At 40.3% G+C, this 26806-nt stretch overlaps 1 protein-coding gene across 4 annotated transcripts in view; it reads left to right on the top strand.

Moving 5' to 3' along the window:
* The window catches only part of bcas3 (BCAS3 microtubule associated cell migration factor), a 1192206-nt gene that overhangs the window by 559817 nt on the left and 605583 nt on the right, over window positions 1–26806 (top strand). For all 4 annotated transcript variants that reach the window (XM_072590043.1, XM_072590044.1, XM_072590042.1 and 1 more), the window contains one exon: window positions 11180–11330. In XM_072590043.1, the coding sequence (XP_072446144.1) occupies window positions 11180–11330 (151 nt within the window). The remainder of the gene's footprint in view (window positions 1–11179; window positions 11331–26806) is intronic.

Raw genomic sequence — 26806 nt, 5'->3', positions numbered from 1 at the left:
ATTATATGTATATATTAATGCTTACACTTTTTTAGTATATTGAAACAAAAATCTCAGAATGCTTCAAAGAATCGGTTATATTAGTTTGATCTTTTGCCTCATTTAGCTCATGTAGATAATGCAAAATACTCCAAAATGGCACAAGTAGTTTCAACATTATTATTTGCATTAATTCAAATGCCTTAAATATTACATCTAAAAACATCTATTGTTCGTAACTCCGACTTAAAAGTGGGTCTTATTTTCTTGTTGTGTTTCCTGTTCTAACACATATGAACGACAAAGCCCATGGCTTGTTAGTAGGAAACAGCCAGCAACATCTTTGTACAAATTCCAATAAAGGACTGGTTTGTTAAAAGTTACTTTGCCGTCAAATGAATAGGCTACCAGTTCCCTAAGCATGGATGAGAGATGGTGACAAAAGCTGAAGTTGGTCTTTAGAGACAGACTAAATTCATTGAGAGTTTTCCCCTTCCTCTTTTCTACCTTCACTCGTTTTGAAGCGTCATTATCTCCTTTCAGTCTGCAGAGTCTCCTGTTTGTTTTGAGAAGCTTTTCTTGTTGTCATTTCTTCCTCACACAAAAGGGCTGGCTGCTGTGGTGGGGTGGGGGTTGTGAATGAACGGTTTTGAAATTTTAAGAACCCTCTTCAGCGGGAATTGGGCGGATTTGATCTGGGGTTTGCGTATGTCTACACAGAAGGCTTTGGTTATTTAGGAGACTAATCTTTAATACACCATCTCCTTTGTAAAGAACAAAAGTAGCATTTTGGGGAAGTGTCAAAACAAAGGAAAACGAGTTTCTAAACCATTTAATTTACCATTACTTGTCAATTTTGAACATTTTGATTCCATTTTCACCAGAACAGTTCTCTTCTTTGACTTTTTGTCTTTTCTTTTCATGAACATTTGATTCTTGCTTATTTTTAAAAACATATTTTTCTTTTCCATTAGAATAATTGTTTGAAATATTGAGGAATCAACAGGCAAGTAAACACTTCCTTATAAATATGTATTTTAACTATGAGATTGCCTCTTATGGGGATCTTACAAATCAGCATCACTGTTTGGTTTTGTATAATTTGGGACAGGGTATTCAATGCACTGCATGCCATTGTTCCTTCATTCATGACTACTTTCTCTGGGTTCCTAATTCCTATGTGCTATTTCATAACTTTTTTAAAAAAATCATCCAATCAAAAAGAATCATGTTCTTTTTATTTTAAGGATTTCTATTTGTTTAAAGATCATATTGTGCAAAAATTGCATTGGCTTTTTAACAGAACAACTTTGTTAGAATCAATTACTGCATCTGAATTTTGTTTGAGCTTTCAGGGCTCCAGAGTTATTTGATGTGGGATAGTAGCGGGTTGATAGGGAGGTGGTTGGGATGGTGTAGATATATTGAGAGGGACCTAATTTATATAATAAAATATTTACAGTCTGAGAATTAGGGGTGCAGGGATATGCCAGCATGTAACCAGTGTTGTGTTGTTTTACAAAGAGGTTGCCAGGGCTTGGCATTGCACAGAATCTAATTGGTGCAGCCTAAGACCTAATTTCAAGAAAAATGTATAGGGGGCATTTGGAATTATTTTGTACAGTTCCTTTCCAAATTTTCAAAAGATTGAAAGTCCTTGCTTACTGTATTTTCTATCTTCTTTTCATATTTCCTTCAATTGCAACATTTACATTTTTGTTCATTTAAACATCCGTGACTGTTGCATAACAGTATGTGCAGATAAGTTAGCTGTGTGCTTATTTTCAAGATATGGAGTGATATTGGCAAGGCTGCATTTATTGCCTGTTCCTAATTGCATTGAGAAGGTTGAGTCTCTTTCTGAAGTAATTGTCTAGTAGGCCTCAGAGCGTAGATTCACAACGCAAGCCAGATTGAAGGAAACATAGAAGATAGGAGGAGGAGGAAGCTTTCAATCCTTTGAACCTGCTCAGCCATTCATCATGATCATGGCTGATTGTTCAACTCAATAATGTAATCCTGCTTTCTTCCATAATCTTTGGTCCCATTTGTCCCAAGTGTTATATCTAGCTGCCGCTTGAATACATTCAGTGTTTTGGCATGAACCACTTCCAGTGGCAATGAATTCCACAGGCTCACCACTCTTTGGTTGAAGAAATGTCTCCTCATCTCCGGCTTCCATGGTCCACCTCAGATTGTGATCCCTGGTTCTGGATGCAACCATCATCGGGAACATCCTTCCTGCATCTATCCTGTCTAGTCCTGTTAGAATTTTATAGGTCTCTATAAGATCCACCCTCACTTGTCTGAATTCCAGCAAAAACAATCCCAACCTAGTCAGTCTCTCCTCATAGCTCAGTCCCATCATCCCCAGAATCAGCCTGGTAAAGCTTCGCTGCACTCCCTCAAGAGCAAGAGCATCCTTTTTCAGAAAAGGAGACTAAAACTGCACACAGTATTTGAGGTGTGGCCTCACCAAGGCCCTGTATAACTGCAACAACACATCCCTGCTCCTGTATAAAAACCTTTCACAATGAAGGCCAACACACCATTTGCCTTCTTTGCTGCCTGCTGCACCTGCATACCTACCTTCAGCAACTTATGGCTAATTAGAATTGAAAGTGTTGGCTTTCCTTTCCTGAAGAAGATTAGTGAACTTGCTTGTCACATTATCATCCTAATAGATTTATTGAATTTAGTTTGTCATGGTGGGAATTGAACACACAATGTCTGACAATGGTAAAAGCAGTACTGTAACTGGGGGCAGATTGTCATGTTGTGGTAATGCCACAGGTAATCTAGAGATAAATATGTTTGACTTGACGGACAGATATTACAAAGACATTTTGAATAATGACCAAAACTGTAACATGAATGTGGAAGGTGTTTGGATGGCAGAACATTGGGAAAAGGGCAGGGTGACTTTGTTAATTAAGGATGGCATCGGTTCAGGACTGTTAGTTGATCATAACTTGAAAAATCAAAATGCAGAATCAGTTTGGGTACAAATATGAAAGATAAGAGGTCCTTTGTGGGAGTGGTTTATTGGCTGCCTGACTGTAATTACGCACAGGAAGAAATAAATGAGAGATGTAAGAAATCTACTGCAACAATCAGTTCATACATTATGTTTGGGACAGTTTCTTAAAGCAGTACATTCTACAGCTAACCAAAGGAGCAGGCTATCCTCGATTTAGTGATGTACAGTAACATGGATTAGTGAATAATTTAAAGATAGTTGACCCTCTAAGCTAATAGTGATCATAACATGACAGGATTTCATGTTCAATTTGAAAGGGAGAACTGTGGGTCCATGAGTAATGCTTTAAATCGAGATAAAGGTAATTCTAAAGGTATGAAGACAGAGCTGGCTAAGATGAATTAGCAAGCTAAGTTAAAAGGTCAGTCAATGTAGAAGATATTTAATAACGCTCAGCAAAGATTTATCCCAGTTAGAAAGAAAGGCCCTTTGACACAAATACATCATCCATAGTTAAATAAGGAAGATCTAGGTAGTATTAAAATGACAGAAATATTGTACAAATTTGTAAAGGTTTATGTAGATCAGAAGATCAGGTAGACTTTAAGAAACAACAAAACATGATGAAGTAAATAAGAGGCAGAAAATAGAGTTCAAGAGAAAGCTAGCTACTAATATAAAAACAGATAGTAATATTTACCACAAATATTGAACAGAAAAAATGTAAATAAAGCTGATGTTGGTCCTCTGGAGAGTGAGCCTCGGGACTTGATAATGGAAAATGAAGAAGTGGAAGAGACTTTGAACATTTTTTTTGTATCTGTCATCATGGTAGGTAACCTCCCAAAGATAATTGAAAATCAAGATGTAATAGGGAGAGATGAACTACCACGAGGGAAAAGTTATTAGCAAAGCCTTTGGGCCCATAAGCTGACAAGTCTTTCAGAATGGACGATCAGCATCCTGGAGTCTTAAATGCCATTGGTTTTAATCATCCAAAATTCCTTCGCTTCTGAATGGTGCTACTAGATTTGACTATAATAACTTTTGAACTCCATTATTCAAAAGAGGAAGGAGGCAGAAAGTCAGAGACTTTAGGCCAGTTAGCCTAACATCTGCTATAGGGAAGGCGTTCAAATCCATTATTAAGGAAATAATAGCAGGACACATAGAAAATCACTATTTTTTCGGGCAAAAGCAACATGGCTTTGTTAAAGGAATTAATATTTAGCTAATCTGTTATAGACTTTTGACAAAGTACCAATCACATTGTATAAAACCAGTAAATAGGCGTACCCGGATTTCCAAAAGATGCCTGTTAAAATGCCAAATCAAAGGTTGCGGCTCAAAACAAGTATTATGTTTATGGTGCACTAGAATCATAAATAAAACATTAAGTAGACTGAGAGTAAACTTGAACAGGGAATACTTTATTGTGGAGCCTCCCAACTCCACAGTTGATTTTAGACTGTTTCCTCTAGCTCTCGCCTCTGGATCACCTGATCCCCCCCCCGCTAAACATGGCAGCACACAGCCAACTATCTACATTATACCCCTCTCGCTTTGCTTCCATACTCCTCTTGACAATACACCCAAAAATTATGACTATTATTGAAGCATTGTAGACAATTTATGTACATGTGTTTGTGGTTATCATGTTTGTAGTTCACTGAATAGAACACGAGGTTGGCGGAGGGTAAACATGGAATACTTTATTATGGGTCCTCTCAGCTCTATAGAGTCATAGAGATGGACAGCATGGAAACAGACCCAGCATGGAAACAGCCTGAAAAAATAGTGATTTTCTATGTGTCCTGCTATTATTTCCTTAATAATGGATTTGAACACCTTCCCTATAGCAGATGTTAGGCTAACTGGCCTAAAGTCTCTGACTTTCTGCCTCCTTCCTCTTTTGAATAATGGAGTTCAAGTTATTATAGACCCGTCCATGCCGACCAGATATCCCAACTCAATCTAGTCCCACCTACCAGTACCCGGCCCATATCCCTCCAAACCCTTCCTATTCATATATCTATCCAATACCTCTTAAATGTTGCAATTGTACCAGCCTTCACCACTTCCTCTGGCAGCTCATTCCATACATGTACCACCCTCTGCATGAAAAAGTTGCCCCTTAGGTCTCTTGTATATCTTTCCCCTCTCACCCTAAACCTATGCCCTCTAGTTCTGGACTCCCCGACCCCAGGGAAAAGATTTTGCCTATTTACCCTATCCATCCCCCTCATAATTTTGTAAATCTCTATAAGGTTACCCCTCAGCCTCCGACGCTCCAGGGAAAACAGCCCCAGCCTGTTCAGCATCTCCCTGTAGCTCGAATCCTCCAACCCTGGTAACATCCTTGTAAATCTTTTCTGAACCCTTTCAAGTTTCACAACATCTTTTTCCGATAGGAAGGCGACCAGAATTGCATGCAATATTCCAACAGTATCCTAACCCCAATGTCCTGTACAGCCGCAACTGCTGTACTTAATACTCTGACCAATAAAGGAAAGCATACCAAAGACCTTCTTCACTATCCTATCTACCTGCGACTCCACTTTCAAGGAGCTGTGAACCTGCACTCCAAGGTCTCTTTGTTCAGCAACACTCCGTAGGACCTTACCATTAAGTGTATAAGTCCTGCTAAGATTTGCTTTCCCAAATGCAACACCTCGCATTTATCTGAATTAAACTCCATCTGCCACTTCTCAGCCCATTGGCCTATCTGGTCCAGATCCTGTTGTAATCCGAGGTAACCCTCTTCGCTGTCCACTCTACCTCCAATTTTGGTGTCATCTGCAAACTTACTAACTGTACCTCTTATGCTCACATCCAAATCATTTATATAAATGACAAAAAGTAGAGGGCCCAGCACCGATCCTTGTGGCACTCCACTGGTCACAGGCTAGTTGGGCTTAGACTACATCCCCAAGATCTGCCCCCAGATCACATGAACCACTCTGTTAAAGGGGTAATACACACCTATATACATTCGTAACAATAAGAAAACATGGTATTTTGAGTAACTTATTAACGTGGAAAAGGATTGGTCAGGTAATGAGAAGCAAACTATAGGGATAAAAGGGTAAGTTTTGGTTTGGCAAGCTCTAACTAATAAAGTGCCATTGGGATCAATGCTGATTTCTTAACAATTTACAATCTGCATCAATAATTTGGATGAAGGAACCAAATCTAAAGTGTTTGAATTTGCTTATGATATATTGATATGAAAATAAGTTGTCATAAGGAGACACATACGTAAAGGGATGTAGCCAGGTTAAGTGAATGGGCAAAAGATTGACAGCTGGAATACAGTGTTCATTTTAGCAGAAAAAATAGGTGGTAGGTAATTTAAATGTAGATAGATTTCAGGGCTCGGCGGTATGTAGGTGATGTGGATATCCTTGTACATGAATCACAGAAAGTTGGTATGCCGACACAGCTAATAATTAGAAAAACAAATGAAATGTTGTTATTTATTGCGAAGGGAATGGAATATAAAGGATGGTTGTTTTCTTTCAGCTGTACAGGATATTGGTGAGATTGATTTGGAATATTGTGTATAGTCTGGTTTTTTTATTTTAAAATAGATATGATCACTTTAGAGGTGGTTCAGAGAAGGTTCAGTTGATTCATTCCTTGTTTGAAGGGTTTGTCTAATGAAGGAAGGTTTACTAGATCAGGCCGGTATCCATTGAAATTTTGAAGAATGAGAGATGGTCTTATTGAAACATAAATCTTGGTGGGACTTAACAGGGCTGATACAAATTGGATCTTCCCTCTTGCAGGGTAGACTAAAACTAAATGACACTATTTAAGAATAAGAGGTCTGTCTTCTCTTTCTCTGCTTCATAAAAGCTTAACATCTTAAACACATCAGCAGTTATCTCACCAGGTGGCTTATCTATTCAATCAGTTCAAATCACAGGCTGTTTTGACCCAATGCTTAAAAAAATGTTTCTGACACTTAAAAAATTGTTACCATCACAGAACTAAAGACCAAAATCCATTTACCTATGCACTGCCACCCAAATTCCCAAGTAAGAGTAATAATATAATAAAAATTGATCGTATCAGTCTAATCTGGAAGTGAAGTCATCTTGGGTCAGAATTTAATGCCCTCCTCTGAGGCACATTGGTGCAGGATGGCTATTTAATCAGTTGATGGGGGGGCGGGAATTGGAGATTGGGGAAACTGCTACAATGCTTCACCCCATTCATGACTGGGCAATTCACCATGCAGGAACCCTGAAAGGCTGTAGTGGACTTGTGGCCTTCTGATGGAGGTTCCCTTGCTGTCCAGCAATCAGTATCCATTCAAGAAATACAACATTAGGAAGGGGGTGGTTCACTGAGAGAATCCTGCTGCCATTGTCATTGATCCCTGTGGGCTCATGCCTAGTCCATCTGGTACCTAAGTCTCTTGTTTGCCAGGGCCATTAATGGATGCATTACTAGCAGCAGAAGCAGTCTTCTTAGTGGCGCTGCTAAGCAATGCACAGTTGCTAGTCACTAATTGGACAGTAGGGCAGCATTTCCACTGGCAGCATTGGTTTCACCAGCTCTGTAGCAAGAAGCAACCCTCAATGTCTTGTTAGATATTACACTTGGTATAAAAGTTCCTTGTCACCCCACTTACCTCTTCTGTTAAATTGCCAAAATTCCAAATTATTTTATATTGGATTGAAAGTTTTTTTATCCTTCCTTTCGAGTTTTCTGTATTTATTTATACTGTTAACCATCCCACTTGTAACTTTGTTATTTTTTCTTTAGTAGGACACTGTGAGTCAGTGATTACAAATTTCATTGCTGCTTGTTGTCTTTGAAGAACCTGTGGCTTTGTATCATAATACAATAGGTATTATGCTATTGTAGTTTGAGTCGTACTCTCCTTCCTTCCTTGAGTCTCTTAAGAAGCTAAAGATAACTATTGGCAGGCTGTTGTGATAATAAACATCTGTGATACACTTTCTGTTACTTATCTTTCTAACAAAAGCATGAAAAATTAGAAAAAAAATCTTTGTGTGACTTTACCCGATGTCATCTAATAGTGCTTTGTGTCACTTTATTAAAAAGTCATGGTGCGCCTCCCCAGTGCCGTTCCAGACCCTGCATTGCCACTCAACACTGTGAAGATAATAAACATTACATCTTCCTGTAGCAACCAGTACTTGACAGCTTCACTGGAGATGTTATAAAGCATAGTCTTGAAATGCCTTCAGTTGGGTCTGAGAGCACAAAGCAGATTAAAAATCTATATACCTACCTCCTCCATCATGACTACAGCAACTTGACAAAGCTTCTTTGACAACACTTTTCAAACAATGACCACCACAATACAAGACAAGGGAAGCAGGCACATAAAAGCCACATCACCTCTAAAATTCTCTCCAAGTCCCACACTATTCTGCAAAAGGGTTAGACTTGGGCATATTATCATCATTTCTTCATTGTTGCTGGGTTCATATCCTGGAACTCTATATCTTACAGTGCTTTTTGTTTATTCATTCACAGGATGAGGGCATTGTTATCCATGCCAGCAATTATTGACCATTCCTAATTGCCCTGGGGGCAGATAAGAGTTAACCACATTGCTGTGGGTCTGGAATCACATTTTAGGCCAGACCTGGTAAGGGTAGCAGATTCCTTCCCTAAAGGATATTTGTGAACCAGATGGGTTTTTCCTGACAATTGATAACAGATTCATTGTCAGCACTAGACTCTTAATTCCAGATTTTTAAAAAATGAATTCAAATTCCACTAGCATTTGAACCTAGGTTCCTAAATATTACCTGGATCTCTGAATTAACAGTCTGGCAATAATACCAGTAGGCCGCCACCGCCCCATTGTACACATTAGTGTATCTGCATTGTCCAAGAAGCAGTGTTCAAGACCATCTGCTCACGCACACGGAGAATGGGGAAAATGCAACAAATACTGGCATCGCCAGCATTGTTCTTATCTTGAGAATGAATAATAGGAAGTGAGGAAGAAAGAACTCTCAGATTTTTTTTTGCCTTTTATGCAACTCACCCACTGCGTGGCATGACCAAATCCATTTTAAATCTGAATCCTTTTATGCTGCATTTCTCTTAAATGATATGATTGATCACATTGTGTTCCAATGAAGAATCAATTAGTTTGTTTATATAAAAATGTAATCTGTGTGATTGTTCCTAAATGTTGAGACGATCATTATTTTTCCTTTTTATCTCATTTTTAGCTTAGTGCTGAGTTGCAGCTGGGAATTGAATTTTGAACTTGAAACAGTCACATGTTTTGAAAAAAGAGAGAACGAACCTGGCCTGTAAAGATACTGCAGGTTAATCACTGCTGTAAGAGCACTGTAGATAAACCCACACCAAGATGTTTTTGTGCTCAGGGACTGGCAGCTGGTTGGATGTGAATTGGTCAAACAAGGGAGGATCAGTACTGGTCAGCCAATCACAGAGAACGTTGAAAAAGAAAGAGAAAAAAGAGTGAACTGCCTCCTACTGGGTTTTGGGCAGGAGGCAGTCTTGCTTCACAGCTGCCAAATTGGAAGCTTCAAATAAGGGGAGCAGCTACTGTCTATCTACCCTGTCTGTGCCCCTCATAATCTTAATTGTCGCTATCATGAACTCCCCACAATCTTCTGTGGTCCAAAGAAACAAACTGAACTTACTCAGTCTGTCTTTGTAGCTAAGATGCTCCATCCTATGTAACAACCTGGTGCATCTCCAATGTAATCAGATCCTTCCTAAGCGTGGAAACCAGAACTTCACACAGTTCTCCAACTGTAGTTTAACCAAAATCCTCTACAGCTTCAAAATAACCTTCCTGCTTATAATCTATGCCTTGACTGATAAAGGCAAGCCCCTGAATGTGTATAAACTATTTTATTAAACTGCTCTGCTTCCTTCAGGGATCTGTGGACAAGCACCCTGAGGTTCCATTGTTTCTCTTTAGCTTCCTAGTGTCTGCCATTCATTGAGTACTCTTATTGGCTTTTCCACAGCCCATCGCCTTGAATTAACCTGAATTAAAACATAAAAACAAAACCGAGAGGGAACCCACAAATCAACACAGACAGGTGGTAAGGTCAAGCTAAATGAGTCTGTTAATTTACTGGGCTTTGGGGGGGAATAGAAGAAACCATGAAATTTGCTTGATTATCATAAGAACCAAATTGGTTCACTAGTTTAGGAAGAGAACCTGTCAGTGCTTGCAGAAGATCACAGAAAGAGAGAGAGAGAGAGACGGCGTGCTAGCAGAAGCATGGGGTGAAGGAGAAGGATTTTCTTACATATTGGCTCACAGAAGTGGACTTTAGCTGGCATTGAGGCTGGACTGTACTCATCTCAGGAAGACATCACAAGAGGTCTTTTGAAACAGAGTGAACATTTCCAAGGGTAAACTGAAAACCAGTAGTTCTCCTGGATGTGTAAATAGCTTTTCCTAGCTCACTACAAACTGACTTTGAAAGTCAACAAACTAATGGTTGAGATCATTATAAAGTTAATTACCTCAGTTGTGATACAATGGATGGGCATGCCTTATATCTAATAGGGAAGTATGATTCACCAGCTTTGAGATACCAACCACTTTAAGCTTTGATCTGCGTGGAACAGATTGTGAACAACCATCTTGTGCAGAACACCTCGAGGCAGAATTTTAGGAGATGCCATTAGAGAGGGGACTCTCAACAGGGAGATGAAGTATGGCAAACCATTGTATTGAACCATGCTACTAGGTGCTACAACCTGAAGAACCATTACAACAAAACAAAGGAGCCTGCAGTCCATCTCAGAATTTGTTCTACTGAGTTAATTGTGAGAACACCATCCAGCCATTGACTGTAGAAGCCATTGCAGCTGCTGAGTTCTGACTTAACTTTTCAGCCCCTTCACTTTGAATTGAGTGTGAGCAGTATGGCCATAGGCTGCTGCCAGAAGTAAATCCATTGAAATAACTGCATGCCAATGTGGCTTAATATTAAACACATTTGAAACAGTATCACTTAAAGCACTCTACCCTGCATCTGCCAACTGAACCACTAGGGGTGGCAGTGTATTCAGTGCTGAAGGAGTTAACCATCTCAGTTGAAATAGATATTATGTTTAATATTAAAGGGAAACGGACTTTATCAGCAGCCCATTGTTCAGAGAAATAGCTCAGTTTCCTGGTAGTTCGGTAGTTTTCGGAAATAATCTTAATTTCTTTCTCTCTGTATTTTGCAGACAAACTGAGCAACCAGGACAGTTACAACAGCTTCACAAACAACAACCTAGGAAATCCACGGCTCTCACCAATCCCAACTCTGACGATTGTCTTGCCCCTGGCGCAGATCAAACAACCTATGACACTGGGAACCATCACGAAGCGTACAGGGTAATGGATTTTGACTTAAGTTTCCAGTATGATTTTAGTAGCACAAGCAACCAAACAGATTAACATAAAACATATGTATAGACACCAGTCACGCTTGCTCAGCAAATCCACACGCAAATTGAATAAATGACAAGGCAGTCTTAAATGCATTTTCCACCACAATAAGCTCTACTACATTTGACTATATACTGCACATGTCCTATGCAATTGGTGTTCTGACAATTTTAAAAGGCAGAACAAGTGCAGACGGCACCTTTAATGGATGCCTAAAAGTTAATAACAAGAAAGTTCAAAATATATAATCTGCAGGGTATGCCGGTTACTTAAATGCATGACAGGAATCAATTAATTTTGAGGCAGCATAAATGCATCATCAGTGAAACATGTGGTAGTTTTAAGAAAAAACATGATGGTATAAAATATAGTGTATGCATCAGACTGCCATAGGCAGATGGTGTTAAAATGCAGTTTGGTAGATTATAGGGTTTAGAGATTGAAAAGCAACTTTTTTTTTTGCTTAGAGCTTACAAAAGCTTCCCCATTGCCTACAGTGGTCTTTTCCTGTCATATAGATCCTCATGCTTCCATTTGATTTCTCTTTATTCTCACCATTGTAGGTTAGCATGACATTGCAAAATAAAATTAGAATTTGGTCAGAATCTTGATGGGGTCAGAAGGGATGAGTAAGGGTTTCAGCCAAATGACCTTCATCAGAACTTTGATTAAGTGGTGACAGCTGAGCGTTAATTCATTTTTCTTAATTCAGAATAATAATTTTTGATGCAACTAATTTGTGCAGTGAGATGGCAAGAGACTGCTGGATGAAATTTGAAACCCTTATTTTTCATGTGTTTGAAAACAACATGTTGGCCCTGACATTTTATACTGGATTTTTATATATTTATATATAATTCTAAAATTTACTAATGTGTAGAAGAAGCAGAAGAAGAAAGGGTTGCGGCAAAACATTTCTGTAATTGTCAGTTACTAAGTAAATTGGACTCTGATGAAGGATTTATACCCAAAATATTAGGCAGTCTGATGCTGCTTATGTCAGGCATTTCCAGCTTCTAAAAACATCTTTCTATGTCAGATGTTGGAGTTTGGTGAGACAAAGACATGACCAGAAATGAATTGTTGTCCATTACACTTGTCTAGCTCTTTTATCATATGGAGAATTTCAGGAGTAAAATGTGGAGATTGTTTACGCATAGTGAGATGCTCACTGTAGAACAACTACAGACATAATGGGCTGAAGAGTATCCTGTACTATAACACTTGCATGATTCTGTGTAAAATGTTCTTAACAGGAGGAAAACAAAAGTATTGACAAGTTATGTGATATTTCTTCTATTTTAGAAGTATACATCGGCACACTTAACTCATTCGTATGATAGTGTTCGCTTGACTCAATTGATAATCACTCTTAAAATATTGTCAGTCAGGGCTGTGGCTTTGAATCTTGTTTCAGGATTTAACAGTCTAATCTATGGTGCAATTCCGAGAGATCACAGCAATGTTGGAGCAGGTGGCACCTTAGGGGAGGCCCAAAAATTAAGGACAAGAAAACTCAGAATGGATAGTTTCAGAGTATGGCATTACTTAAAAAGTACTGCGGGAGTTAATTAATTTTGGGTCTGCTTTTGACTGCAACTTTACACCCATGTTTCATGTAGCTATTCATATTGATGTTGGATATTTTATGGCACTACCTTTAGATTTCACTGGGTTGTGCACCGGAAATCATGCTGCTGCACTATTACCACATCATAAGTGTGAAAAGAATTAGTCAATGGTCCAAAGTCCCCAGGTTAAAAGAACAATGCCCTTCAGGTTTCTGCATTTCGCAAGAAAATAATTTTATTCATAACAAATTGTCTTTACCCAATTAGAAATGAGGAAGTATGAATTGCTACTGTAAAACAAATTTTATAATTTAATGCTGCCCCTTTTAAATCTCCCCTGGACAATCGATCAGACTGGCTGAACACTTCAACTTCCCCTCCCACTCCATCAAGACTACATTGGGGAGACAGAGCCCCTTTTTGCAGATCGTTTCAGAGAACATCTCTGGGACACCCACATCCACCAACACCACCACCCCGTGGCTGAACACTTCAATTCCCCCTCCCACTCCGTCAAGGACATACAGGTCCTGGGCGTCCTCCACCACCAAACCGTTACCATCCGACGCCTGGAAGAGGAATGCCTCATATTCTGCCTTGGGCCCTGCATCCACACAGGATAAATGTGGATTTCAACAGCTTCCTCATTTCCCCTCCCCCCACATTATCCCAGTCGCAAGCCTCCAATTCAGTACCGCCCTCCGGACCTGTCCATCACTTCCCCCCTCTGACCTATCACCTCCTCCTTACCTTTATCCACCTATCGATTTCTCACCTACCTCACCCCTAACCCCACCACCCCTCCCATTTGTCTCTCAGACTCTGGCCCACAAGCCTCATTCCCGATGAAGGGATTATGCCCGAAACATTGATTCACCTGCTCCTCGGATGCTGCCTGACCTGCTGTACTTTCCCAGCAGCACATTCTCAACCCTCACTTTCTCCTAATCAGTCAGACACAGAAGGCATAGATGTTAAGGGTGGTAAGGGGGAAAATGTATCAGGGAAACACAGGTCAACAGCACCAATTGGGACCACAGGAAGTGATTATTTGGTTCTATTAGTTCCTTCCAATTTTAGTTCTTTGTTGTTAATACAAGTTTGTTTGCATGCTGATGCTCTCTTTTATTCACTGATTGAGAATTTGTTCTTTCACTTTTGTTTGAAGGCATCTTATTCCTTCTTCAAAACGTATTTACAGAGAAGAGTGAGTAAAAGACAGAGCTAGCTATTACTGGCATCTTACTGGTGCCTCCACGCGAGGAGAGACACAGATTTTTTGTTGCTTTATATTTGGCTGGTTCTCTGCCGCACTAGTTCAACACAAGCCATGGTTAGGAGCCAGTCAGTACACTGGTGCCAAGCAGTTTTCCCTTTTTGCAGAACTCACCAGCTCCATGGTACCTGCCACTCACACTGTTCCAGGAAAAATGCAGCATTATATACAAGTTACAATGTGCTCCAGTGAATGTGACTTTTGAAATTGCAGCCATCTCCGTGCATAGTCTCCTTTGGTTAAAGCAGTATCTTGCTTTTTTGTCCAAAGTCCACACATGAAGGAAACAAAAAGATTCACACGACTGAAAGAGTGAGGATTATTCCTGTTAATGTCTTTTCCCCAACCAATACGAACTGAAGAAGCTTTAAACTAGCTGGGGTTGTAGGGGTGTGGGTTGGGAGTTGATCTTAACAGCAGTGAGAAAAGAGAGAAGATTGGTACAGAAGTTAAAGGAAGCAAGTTAAATGGACGAGGCAGGAAAGAGCATGACAGAGAATGAGGAAAGACTGATGAATTAAACTGCATTTATTTCAATGCAAGAGGCCTGACAGGTAAAGCAGATGAAACCAGTGAATGGATGGAAATGTGGAATAGATTATCATAGCTATTACAGAAACATGGCTGAGGGAGGGACAAAACTGGTAACTCAATGTTCTGGCATGTATGTACTGTAGAAATGATAGAAAAGGAGGCAAGAGATGAGGGAGAGTAGCATTTTTGATGAGGGAAAACATCATGGTTGTACTTGTAAAGGACATTCCTCGGGACCTGTACAATGAAGCTATATGCGTGGAATTGAGAAATAGGGGGATAAATACCCTCATGGAATTCAGGCCCCCCCAATAGTCAATTGGAAATGGAGGAGCAAATATGTAAGGAGATGGAGGGTTTCACTTATAAAAATAGGCTGGTAGCCTTTTTTTTCACTGGAGCTGAGGAAGTTGAGGGATGACCTTGTAGAGGGGCATAGATAAGGTGAATAGCAAAGGTCTTTTCCCTAAGGTGGAGGAATTAAAAACTAGGGAGAATATTTTTAATATGAGAAGAAAAAAATTTCAAAAGGACATGAGGTAGTTAGTGTGTGCAATAGAGGAAGTGGTGGATGCAGGTACAGTAACAATGTGTAAAGACAGTTGGATAAGTATGTGAATAGGAAAGGTTTGGAGGGATATGGGCCAAACACAAGCAGGTGGGACTAGTTTGATTTGGAAACATGGTCCGTGTGGACTAGTTGGACAGAAGTGTCTGTTTCTATGCTATATGACTTTGATTATATCTGTAAGAATAATTAGGTTGTAATGATAGGGGATTTTAACTTTCCTAACCTAGTATAGGACTGCCATAGGACTTGGATGGCGAGAAATTTGTTAAGTGTGTTCAAAAAAATTATCTTTGTCAATATATAGATGTATCTACTGGAGAAGGAGCAAAACTCAACCTTCTCTTGGGAAGTAAGGAGGGATAAGTGCTTGAGGTGACAATGGGACAGCACTTTGGGAGCAGTGACCATAATTATATTGGTTTTAAAATAGTTGTGGAAAAGGATAGGCCGTGTTTAAAACTTAAAGTTCGAAATTGAAGCAAGGCCAATTTTGATGGTGTTAGACAGCAACTTTCAAAAGTTGACTGATGGAGGTTGTTAGGAAAAAGTGAAGACTGCAGATGCTGGAGGTCAGAGTTAAAACATGTGGCGCTGGAAAAGCACAGCAGGTCATGCAGCATCAGAAGAGCAGGAGAATCGACATTTTGGGCATAAGCCCATGGCTATCTGACCTGGTTTGCTTTTCCAGCACCACACTTTTCGACTCTGGTGGAGGCTGTTCACAAGCAATGGAATGACTGACAAGTGGGAGGCTTTCAAAAGTGAGTTAACATGAGTTCAGAGAAAATGTGTTTCTGCCAGTGTGAAAGGCAAGGCTGGCGAGAATAAGGAACACTGGATGACTGGAAATATTGAGGCTCTGGTCAAGAAAAAGAAGGAGACATATGTCAGGTATAGACAGCTGGGATCAAGTGAATCCTTAGAAGAATATAAGGGCAGTAGGAGTATACTTATGAAGGAAGTCAGGAGATCAGAATGGGGATGTGAGACTGCTTTGACAGGTAGGTTAAGAAGAATTAAAAGGGACTCTACAAATACATTGAGCACAAAAGAGTAACCGGGGAGAGAATAGGGCCTCTTGAAGATCAGTGGAGGTGGATGAAATACTAAACAAATATTTTGTGTCAGTATTTAGTGTGGGGAGAGATATGGAACTTGGGGAAATAAATAGTGATGTATTGAAAAGAATCCACATTGCAGAAGAGGAGGTGCTGGAGGTCTTAAAATGCATAAGGGTAGGTAAAACGCCGGACCTGCTCAGGTGTTTCCCAGAATATTGTGGGAAGCTAAGAAAGAAATTTGAGGTCCCTAGCAGAGATATTTGTTTCATCGGCAGCCATGGGTGAGGTGCTGGAAGACTGGAGAGTGGAAAGTCTTGTGCCTCCCACTTGTCAGTCATTCCTTTGCTTGCTGTAAGAATAAGCCAGGGAACTATAGACCATCTGGGGTGGGCATATTGTTCAATGGAATTCTGAGAACATGATTTACATGCATTTGGAAAGGCAATGATAGCATGGCTTTATAACTGGGAATTTATATCTCATAAACTTGAGTGAGTTTTTTGAAGAGGTGACCAAGAAGATTGATGAATGAAAAATAGTTGATGTTGTCTCCGTGAACCTTAGAAAGGCCTTCAACAAGGTTCTGCATTGTAGACTGTTTAGTAAGGTTAGGTCACACAGGAGAAATTGAGGACTGCAGTTGCTGGAGATTAGAGTCGAATGGTGTAGCGCTGGAAAAGCACAGCAAGTCTGGCAGCATCCGAGGAGCAGGAGAATCGATGTTTCTGGCATAAGCCGTTCATCAGGAATGATGAACGAGCACATGGGATCCAGGGAGAGCTAGCCAATTGGATACAAAATTGGCTTGGGGATAGGAGATAGAGGGTTGTCGTTTGGACTGGAGGCCTGTAACCAGCAGTGTGCTGCAAGAACTGGTGCTGTCCACTGTTGTTTGTCATTCATATAAATTATTTGGATGAGAATATAGGAAACATGGTTAGTAAGTTTGTGGATGACATCAGAATTGGTGGTATAATGGACAGTAAAAATGTTATCTAAGTGTACAATGAGATTTTGATCAGCTGGTGCAATGGGCTGAGGAGTGGCAGATGGAGTTCAATTTAAATAAATGAGAGATGCTGCATTTTGGTAAGACAAAGTAAGGCAGGACCTACACAGGTAATGGTAGGGTTATGGATATTGTTTTCGAACAAAGAGACTTAGGGATACAGGTACACAGTTCCTTGTCAGTTGCATCGCAGGTAGACAGGATGGTGAAGAAGGTGTTTAATACATTTGTCTTCATTGGTCAGAGCATTAAGTACAAATGTTGGGACATCATGTTTCAGTTATTCACAAGAATTGGTGAGGCCACTTTTGGAGTACAGCATACAATTATGATCTCCCTGCCATAGGAAAGCTGTTGTTATACTGGGAATGGTGCAGAAAACATTTACAAGGATTTTACTGAGACTGGAGGGTTTAAGTTATAAGGAGAAGCTGGATAGGCTGGGACTTTTTCCCTCGAGTGCAGGAGGCTGAGGGTGAACTTATCGAGGTTTATAAAATCATGAGAGGTATAGATAAGGTGATAGCCAAGGTCGTTTCGGCAGAGTAGGCAAGTCTAAAACTAGAGGGCATAGGTTTAAGGTCAAAGGGGCAAGATTTAAAAGGGACTTGAGAGGCAACCTTTTCACCCAGACAGTGGTGCATATCTGGAACAAACTGCAAGAGGAATTGGTAGAAGTGAGTACAATTACAAAATTTAAAAGACATTTAGATATGTACATGGATAACAAGAATTTAGAGGGATATTTGCCATAGGCAATCACAAGGGACCAGTTCAGTTTAGAAAATCTGGTCGGCATAGACATGTCTGTTTCTGTGCTATATGACTCTACAACTCTGTAGTGATTCTGGTCCAGTCAGGGAGCCCTGGCTAACATATAAAAAGTGTGAGTGTTGGAGATACTGACACTCTGGTGCCTGACTTTGTATGCAGCAGTACTATAGGCAAGGGCTGTTCATGTGTAAATAAAAGTTGACTTGGTGACTGGATACTGACCTCTGTGGAGTTATGTCAGTGGTGACATGAGTAAAGCATGACCCTGAAGAAACTCGTTCACAGTAGTCATCTTTGAGTTGGGGTAAATATTTCTGACATCATGCCTTTGTTTGGGAAGCTTGATGTATGTGACCGTGCCATTGAAGACTGGGCCTTGTTTGTGGAAAGAATGTATTTTTTTTCTGGGCAAATGACATTGTGGCAGATAAAAACAAGTAATTCTCCTGACAATCTGTGGAGTTGCAGCTTTTTCTGTCATTAGGAATCTAACTTTTCATGAGGTACCAGATACTAAAATCTTTCAAGCCTTAACTGATGTATTCGAGGAATATTATAATCCCAAGCCTCCTCTGTTTCTCATAGACCATGTCTTATACTCAACAATTCGAGAACCAAGGAAATCTGTAGATTAAGAGGGCTGGCAGAAGCCCGGGAATTTTGTTTAAACTTTAATGAAATGTAGAGAGATTGTCCAATATGCAAAAACACCTGCTAGTTGAAGCATTGCTGGACTTCAAACAGATACCACAAATGGCTTTATCATTTGAAAAGTGCAGCAAGTGGAGCATATGAGTTGCAGGGTATTCAGAAGGAAGTGTACACCTTCACCAGTCTTACTGAGCGTGAGGAAAATCACTTGAATGCAGGCACTTGTATAGCCTCTTTCAGGACATATCCTGATTGGAGGGACTTGAGGGCTGCCCACAGCAAAATCCCAAAGGAAGCCATTGTAGTTGTTGCTGATCTGTGAACTTAAGACAGCAAAAGGATCCTCCTAGACCTAAGTTGAGTAAATTAACTCATAGGCCAGTATCCATTAGAGTTCATACCCTGGAAAATCCACCTTTATCTGGTTTGAAACAGTTAAATTGCTCAGCAACATCAAAATCAAGATAAATGTTTGGTTAAAGGGGCATCCAATGATGTTCTAATGGTGGTTGATACTGACGCAGCTGTATCAATAATCGCAGAACCAGTTTTTAATAAAATTCTCTCAGGAGACGTGTACATCTCTATGACTCCATGACTCTATGAGTCCAACCCTTAATATTTGTAAGACCTCAGTATGCTGAGAACCTGTACTGGGGAACCTTTACAGATTTAGGGAACAACTTATTAGGAAAAGCAGTGTAAATAATAAAATTTTCGGGCTCATGTTTAACAGGGCAAAATTAGTTGTGAGAGATTCACTTGGATTGGCTCAATATTTTTCAATTAGAAAATGGCTGCCTGAGTGAAATCCTAATTAAATACATGGAAGTCTTCCAGGAAAGTCAGGACCAGTTTGCATGTTGACCAGGAAACCATTCTGTGATTCAGCAAGAGCTGCACAGTACCATTTGCCTTATGAGCAAAAGTAGAGGCAGAAATCTAAAGGCTCAAAAGTGAAGGAATCATCAAACCAGTCCAGTTCACAGAATGAGCACACCATCGGTTAGCCTTTGTGGGATTTTTAACAAATGGTCAACTGTTTTTTGCAGCTGTATAAATACTCAATCCCTTGATAGAGGATTTCTGCATTAAGCTGGTAGGGAGCCTGTCCTTCACAAAGTTGGATGTAAGCCATGCTTACTTTCAGTTGCATTTAGACCAGGATTCCCAGAATAATGCTACAACTATTACCTATAAGAACTTGTCCCAATATGTAAGACTACCATTTGGGTAACATCAGCTCATTCAATTTTTATGCAATGTCTGCTCCAGGTTACCATTTATATATATAAGGTCCTGATAACAGGGAAAACAAATAGGGAATATTTAGAGAATTTTGATATAGTCCCAAGGCAGTTTTCCAAGGCAGCCATATGCCTAACAAGGGAAAAGTGTGTGTACAAGGCCAACGGAGTGATCTACTTGGGCTACAGAGTTGACAAGACCAAGTTACACCTGTTGGAAAATAAAGTGGAGGTCCGAGCTACCATGTCTGTCCAGGAGCTAAGATCATTTTTTGGGCTTGTGAATTATAATGGAAAGTTCATGCATAATCTAGCATCCATCCTGGCGTCTGCATCAACTCCTAAAAAAAGAGTTGGCCTTAGAAATGGTCTCATAGACTATCTTTCAGTGAAGTAATGAAATATCTATTATCCTGGTGTTGGCACATTATGATCCCAAGCAAGATCTGGCATTAATATGCGATGCCTCCCTATACAGCGTCGGGGTGTTATTAGCACACAGGTGGCCCAATGGAGATGAACGCCCAACAGCTTATGCATCTAGGACTTTGACTGATGCAGAGTGTAAATACTCCGAGGTAGAAAAAGAAGGATTAGTGATCATATTTGGAGTCAGGAATTTCCATCAAATCTTTATGGGTGAAAAGCCATGATAATCGAGGACCAAAAACTCATACTGCCCATAGCTTCAGGCCGCATTCAGCACCGGTCTCTAATACTAAGTGCAGCTATTGTCACAGCTGACAATATCAGACTTTAGGCACAGAAAGATCTAATCCTTTCTAAACTGAAACAACTGGTAGTGATTGGTGAAAGCAAAGGACCATCACAACTAGAATTGAAACCTGTTTGGACCCAGAGAGACCAGCTCATGGTAAAGGATGAATGTTATTATGGGTGCAAGAGGGATTGTCTTGAGCAAAAGTCGCCTTCAAATACTCGCTGAACTCCACCAGTTTCATACAGGTTATCCAAAATGAAGATGTTATTGAGATGTTTTGTCTGGTGGCCAGGTTTAGACACAGACATAGCCATATTGGTGGGGCAGTGTCCTGAGTGTCAACTAGGACAAAAATTACTGCCAGTAGTTCCCCCACGTTCGTGGGAATAGCCGAATATTGACTCAGTTGCATGTCAACTATACAAGACTTTTCATGAGTTCAATGTTTGTAGTCATTGTGGATATCCACTCTAAGTGGTTAGATGTGCATAGGGAACATTCATCAAACTCTGGGACAATGACAGAAAAGTTGTGCGTATCTTTTGCAGCACATGGAGTTCCGGAAGTGTTGGTCACACGTAATGAGCCATTGTTTACCAGCAGTGTTTTTGGTTATTTCTTAAAGTTAAATGGGATTTTACATATAAAGACGCCTCCATACTACACATAATCCAATGGCATGCCAGAAAGAGCAGTCTCACCTTTGAAGGCTGGATTGAGGTTGTCATGGTCTTGTTTGATTATAGCACCGCCTCACATGCAACTACAGGGATAGTATTGGCAGAGTTGCTAATGAGTAGAAGATTCTGCACCAGGTTAAGTGGGGGAAGACCGGGGGTGGAGGGTGATGAAATGGCATCAGGAACTCCAATGTTCTACCCAAGACTCCGCTAAGTGAGAGAGACATCTGATACAGGGATGGAGTTAGTGTAAGGATTACAGAAAGGGCCCACCAAGGGTAAGAGACATAGTTGACCTGACGATGTAGGTGTAACGATCCTGAATAAGCATGTGGACCACATGAAAGCTGAGAATTTTCAAATGGTGTGGGAGAGAAATGTGCCATGCCCCCCAGAAGTGCTGCCAGAACTGCAGATTCATCCTCTCCATCAGATATTGTCAAGCCCTCTGAATCACTGATGGACATGACAGATATAGCCACTGGAAGAAAAATTTACAGAGGCGGTCCTGGCACGAGAGGCAAGCTCTCACACATCTCACAACTCCCACGTCAGTTATCAAGTCAGAGGAACCTGACCCTGTGCTAAAACACTTTTCTCCTAGAGAAACGATTGGCTTATGTCTACAGATTCAGATGGGGATGGATGTAAGTGATTGTGACAAGGTAAGCCAGGTAGACCTCACAGAATATGAGTTCTATGACTGGGACCGTTAATCTGGTCTAAACAGGGAGCTCTGGCTGTCAAACAAAAAGAGTGAGTGTCAGAAATACTGAGACTCTGGTGTCTGACTCTGTATGAGGCAGTACTATGTTAAGGACTGTTCATGTGTAAATAAAGGGTGACTTTATAATGCAATACCAGGCTCTGTGGAGTTATTTCAATTTATTTCACTGTTACCTTGACTAATCTCTTAAGGGAGGAAAAAGTTACAGATGGGCAGAGGATTTTTGGAAATAGTTTTAGAAAATATTGACAAGGTTAGGCACAGCTTTCAATCTTGGGAGTGTGGTAGAGTATACAATGAGCTAATGTTGGAGGAGCATAACAGAAGAACAGGGCTAAAGGAGGTCATGGAAATTAGACTATCTACAGTGTGGAAACAGGCCCTTCAGCCCAACAAGTCCATACCCACCCTCTGAAGAGTAATCCACCCAAACCCATTTCCCTCTGACTAATGCACCTAACACTATGGGCAATTGAGCATGGCCAATTCACCAGACCTGCACATCTTTGGACTGTGGGAGGAAACCAATGCAGACACAGGGAGAATGTGCAAACTCCACACAGACAGTCACCACCTGGAATTGAACCTGGGACCCTGGTTCTGTGAGGCAGCAGTGCTAACCACTGAGCCACCATGCTGCCTGAGCTGGGATGGGATGAGATTGTGAAAGATCTGAGGATGGGAATTTGGATGTATTGGGGGACAGGATCAATGTAGGTCAGCATCATAAGAATGCTGGTTGAGTAGGACATGATCCAAAGTAAGATACAGATAGCAGAATTTTAGAAGAACTGATTTTTATGGAGCAAGGGTGGGGTGGGGTGGGAGAATGGTGTGGGGAGGGGGGCTGCCTTGGAGAGCATTGGAATAGTTGAACTTGAGGGTTGAAATTAAGGAATGAGAGTTTGAACAGTAGATGAACTAAGGCATGGAAGGAAATGGGTAGTGCTGCAGAAGTGGAACTTGGAGGTTTTTATATTGGAGATAATAAGGAGCTAGAAGCTCAGCTCAGTGTTGAATAAGACATACTGGTTGTGGACAATTTGATTCAATCTGAGGAACAGGCCAGGAAGGAAATGATGAGCATTTTACAAAGTTTGTGATGGTGACCAAAAAGAATGGCTTTACTATTCTGGGTTTAGCCAAAACAAAAAGTTCTGGCGGGGAATAGTTTTGAAATACTGGAGAGGCAAAGCTGCGTTTCATCATTATACGCATATGAGGAGAAGGTAAAGGATAGACTTCTGGGGGAATTCCAAAAGTGAAAAATGGGGCAGGAAGCAAAGCCAATACTGACAATGCTCTGACCACAATTGGATAGGGAAGAGTAGAACCAATCAGAATGGAAACAAAATGAAGTCAAGGTCATCAAATGTCAGACAGCTTCAGAAATATCATAGCAAATTGTATGCCAAGGACTAAGCAGTAAAAATCGTAAAAGTGTAGTTATAATAGACATGGGAAAAAGCTTTATTTAGGGTTGCAAATGGAAGAATTGTGGTTGTTCTCTCTCATAATGTTCTCAAACTGCATCGCAGTAGCAAAAGAACAACTTCTAAACAGGTTGAGCACAGTTGGTCACTTGAAGCCACAGGATAATCTCAGCTGCCCAAAAATATTTAAAGGGCTGGAGCGTTTGCACAAATCAACCACATGCTGCAAAAAGTAATAGAAGATACATTGGTTGAAATTTGGGAGATGATATAGTTAATCTTGAGACAGAAATTATGTTAGGTGGCAAAGTTGAAAATCTAGAACAAAAATAGTAATTTCTATCTTTGTTATAGATCTCCAGGATCCATAGATCTATGTTTTATTGAAAATGAATAACATTTATTGAGCTATTCAGACAATTTATTTACAGCAATTCTTTTTATCACCTGGTAATAAAGGTGTTTCAAAGAATGAAAGTTTAGTGAAATGTTCAATGTCTTACACCGCTATTGACAAAGAGTTGTCTACTTGGCAGTTGTAGAAACTCACTATTGACAACCCAAGTTGAAAAATTTAGAAACAAAGCAGAAATTGTTGGAGAAGCTCAGCAGGTCTGGCAGCATCTGTGGAGAGATATCAGAGTTAATGTTTCAGGTCCAGTGACCCTTCCTTAGAACTTGGAAAATTTAGATATATATATATATATTAAATGTCAAATGAAATCAATTTATTTTTCTTAGCTCTACCTCAATTAAATTTCTAGCAGTTGTCAGTCTTTAAGGTTATGGCTGGGCAATCCAGCTTTGCTGAAAGTAACATCATTTGTTACAGCATTGCTGAACTTTTAGCTAAGGATCCAGTGATTCATGGACAAATTAGTGGTTCACATCACATTTGCCTCATTCGCTACTGACTGCTACTCAGTATCAGAATTGCACTGGATACAATCTCCAAATGCCCATTGTAATGTTATTAGAATAGGCAGTCAGTAGCAAGATACTGGGGATGTGGCAAGTACAACCTGACTATACCCCACAAACTATGTTTCTTGTTAAAGCGGCAGGGATGTGTCAAAAAGAAAAAGTGCTGAATAATTGACGAAAAGGTGACCAAAAGCTTGGCTGGTAAAGATTTTCAGACGATCTTAAAGACTTATTGAGTTGAAGAGATTTGGGCAAGGAATACTAGAGCTTGCTGAAGACACAGCTGCCAATGGTAAAACTGTGTAAAGTAGTGATGCTTGAGTGGCCCAGATTCTAAGAGCACAGTGATTTCAAAGGGTTATAGGTTTGGAAAAGGTTAAAGTGATAAGGAAATATGGAGTGATTTGAAAATGAGGCCGAGAACTGCAGGGCAAAGAGAGCCAAGTAAGAGATGCAAAGATGCACAACTATTTGTGCTTTCTATCCTTGTGGCAAGTGGGCCAAGTCTCCCGAATAGAGAAGCGTTGTTTGTAAAGCCTGTGCTTGTTCATGGATGTGATACTAATCTCTGCCAGCTCTTGAGCAAAGAGCTCGAGGGGCAACCTTCATCTAGCACTACTCTCTGTGGCAACTAAGGTAACAGCAGTTCTCAACCTTTAAAGTACTGATATCTTGAGAGCTGAAATGATGATGCCATAAGGTTAGTATTAACTCAATCCAGAAATATCAGAGATGTGGTAGGAATAGCACATAATATTTTAAAGAACCCTGGCAAACTTGGGTCATTCTCTTTGATGCAAAATAAAACCCGGCTGTATCCACACTGCCAACAGAATACATTTCAGCACTACAACTAATTTGGGATCTAACACGATTTGCTATCTTATCATCAGTTCACGCTGTTTGTGGATCTGCTTACACTGGATGTCATCTTCATGGGTTTATGCCCATTCTGTTCAAATCTAATGAGAACAGATTATTGCAACATAACAAAAGGTTGATACAATGCTCAGAATGCAGGAGGAAGGATTTCTAAGTGTCAGACAGGAGGCGGTGATGAAGTTAAACCATCTGAGAGCTGGGTTTATATTTGGTCAGTTTTAATGGAATAATAGTCTGCTGTCTCACAGTGAAAGGAAATCTGAGTGGAATTAACTTTTGCAACGATCAAGTAACTTTCCTATTATGGATTGTAAATAGAATTACATTGACTTGTTCAACATTTAAAACAGGTCATAGGAGCTTTGGTGAAATTTGCCAGATTGTTTGTTTTATGTCCACATCCTCTGGAGAATCATAATATTAGAAGTGTCAATAGGATAGAATAGTCATGCTTACCTGAAACATAACTATACTTACTGCATTAGCCAATTCCAATTAGACTCTCACACTGATATAAATATAACTCAGGATAACTAATCCCCTTTCTAGAGTCATAGAGTCAGAGAGATGTACAGCACGGAAACAGACCCTTTGGTCCAACTCGTCCATGCCGACCAGATACCCTAACCTAATGTGGTCCCATTTGCCAGCACTTGGCCTATATTTCTCTAAACTCTTCCTATTCGTATACCCATCCAGATGCCTTTTAAATGCTGCAATTGTACCAGCCTCCACCACTTCCTCTGGCAGCTCATTCCATGCATGTACCACCCTCTGCATGAAAAAGTTGCCCCTTAGGTCCATTTTCTACCTTTCCCCTCTCACCCTAAACCTATGCCTGCTAGCTCTGGACTCCCCCGCCACAGGGAAAATACCTTGTCTATTTACCCTATCCATGCCCTTCATGATTTTATAAACCTCTATAAGGTCCCCCCTCACCCTCCAATGCTCCAGGGAAAACAGCCTCAGCCTCTTCAGTCTCTCCCAATAGCTCAAATCCTCCAACCCTGGCAACATTCTTGTATATCTTTTCTGAACCCTTTCATGTTTTGCAACATCTTTCCGATAGAAGGAGACCAGAATTGCACGCAATATTCCAACAGTGGCCTAACCAATGTCCTGTACAGCTGCAATATGACCTCCCAACTCCTGTATTCAATACTCTGACCAATAAAGGAAAGCATACCAAACACCTTCTTCACTGTTGTATCTACCTGCGACTCTAAGTTCATGGTGCTATCAACCTGCACTTCAAGGTCTCTCTGTTCAGCAACATTCCTTAGGGCCTTACGAATAAGAGCTTAGGTCCTGCTCTGATTTGCTTTTCCGAAATGTAGCACCTCGCATTTATCTAAGTTAAA

This window comes from Chiloscyllium punctatum, chromosome 19 (assembly GCF_047496795.1).
Source record: "Chiloscyllium punctatum isolate Juve2018m chromosome 19, sChiPun1.3, whole genome shotgun sequence".
Taxonomy (NCBI): domain Eukaryota; kingdom Metazoa; phylum Chordata; class Chondrichthyes; order Orectolobiformes; family Hemiscylliidae; genus Chiloscyllium; species Chiloscyllium punctatum.
Note: the sequence above shows the minus strand (reverse complement) of the source record. Positions and strands in the feature narration are given on the sequence as shown.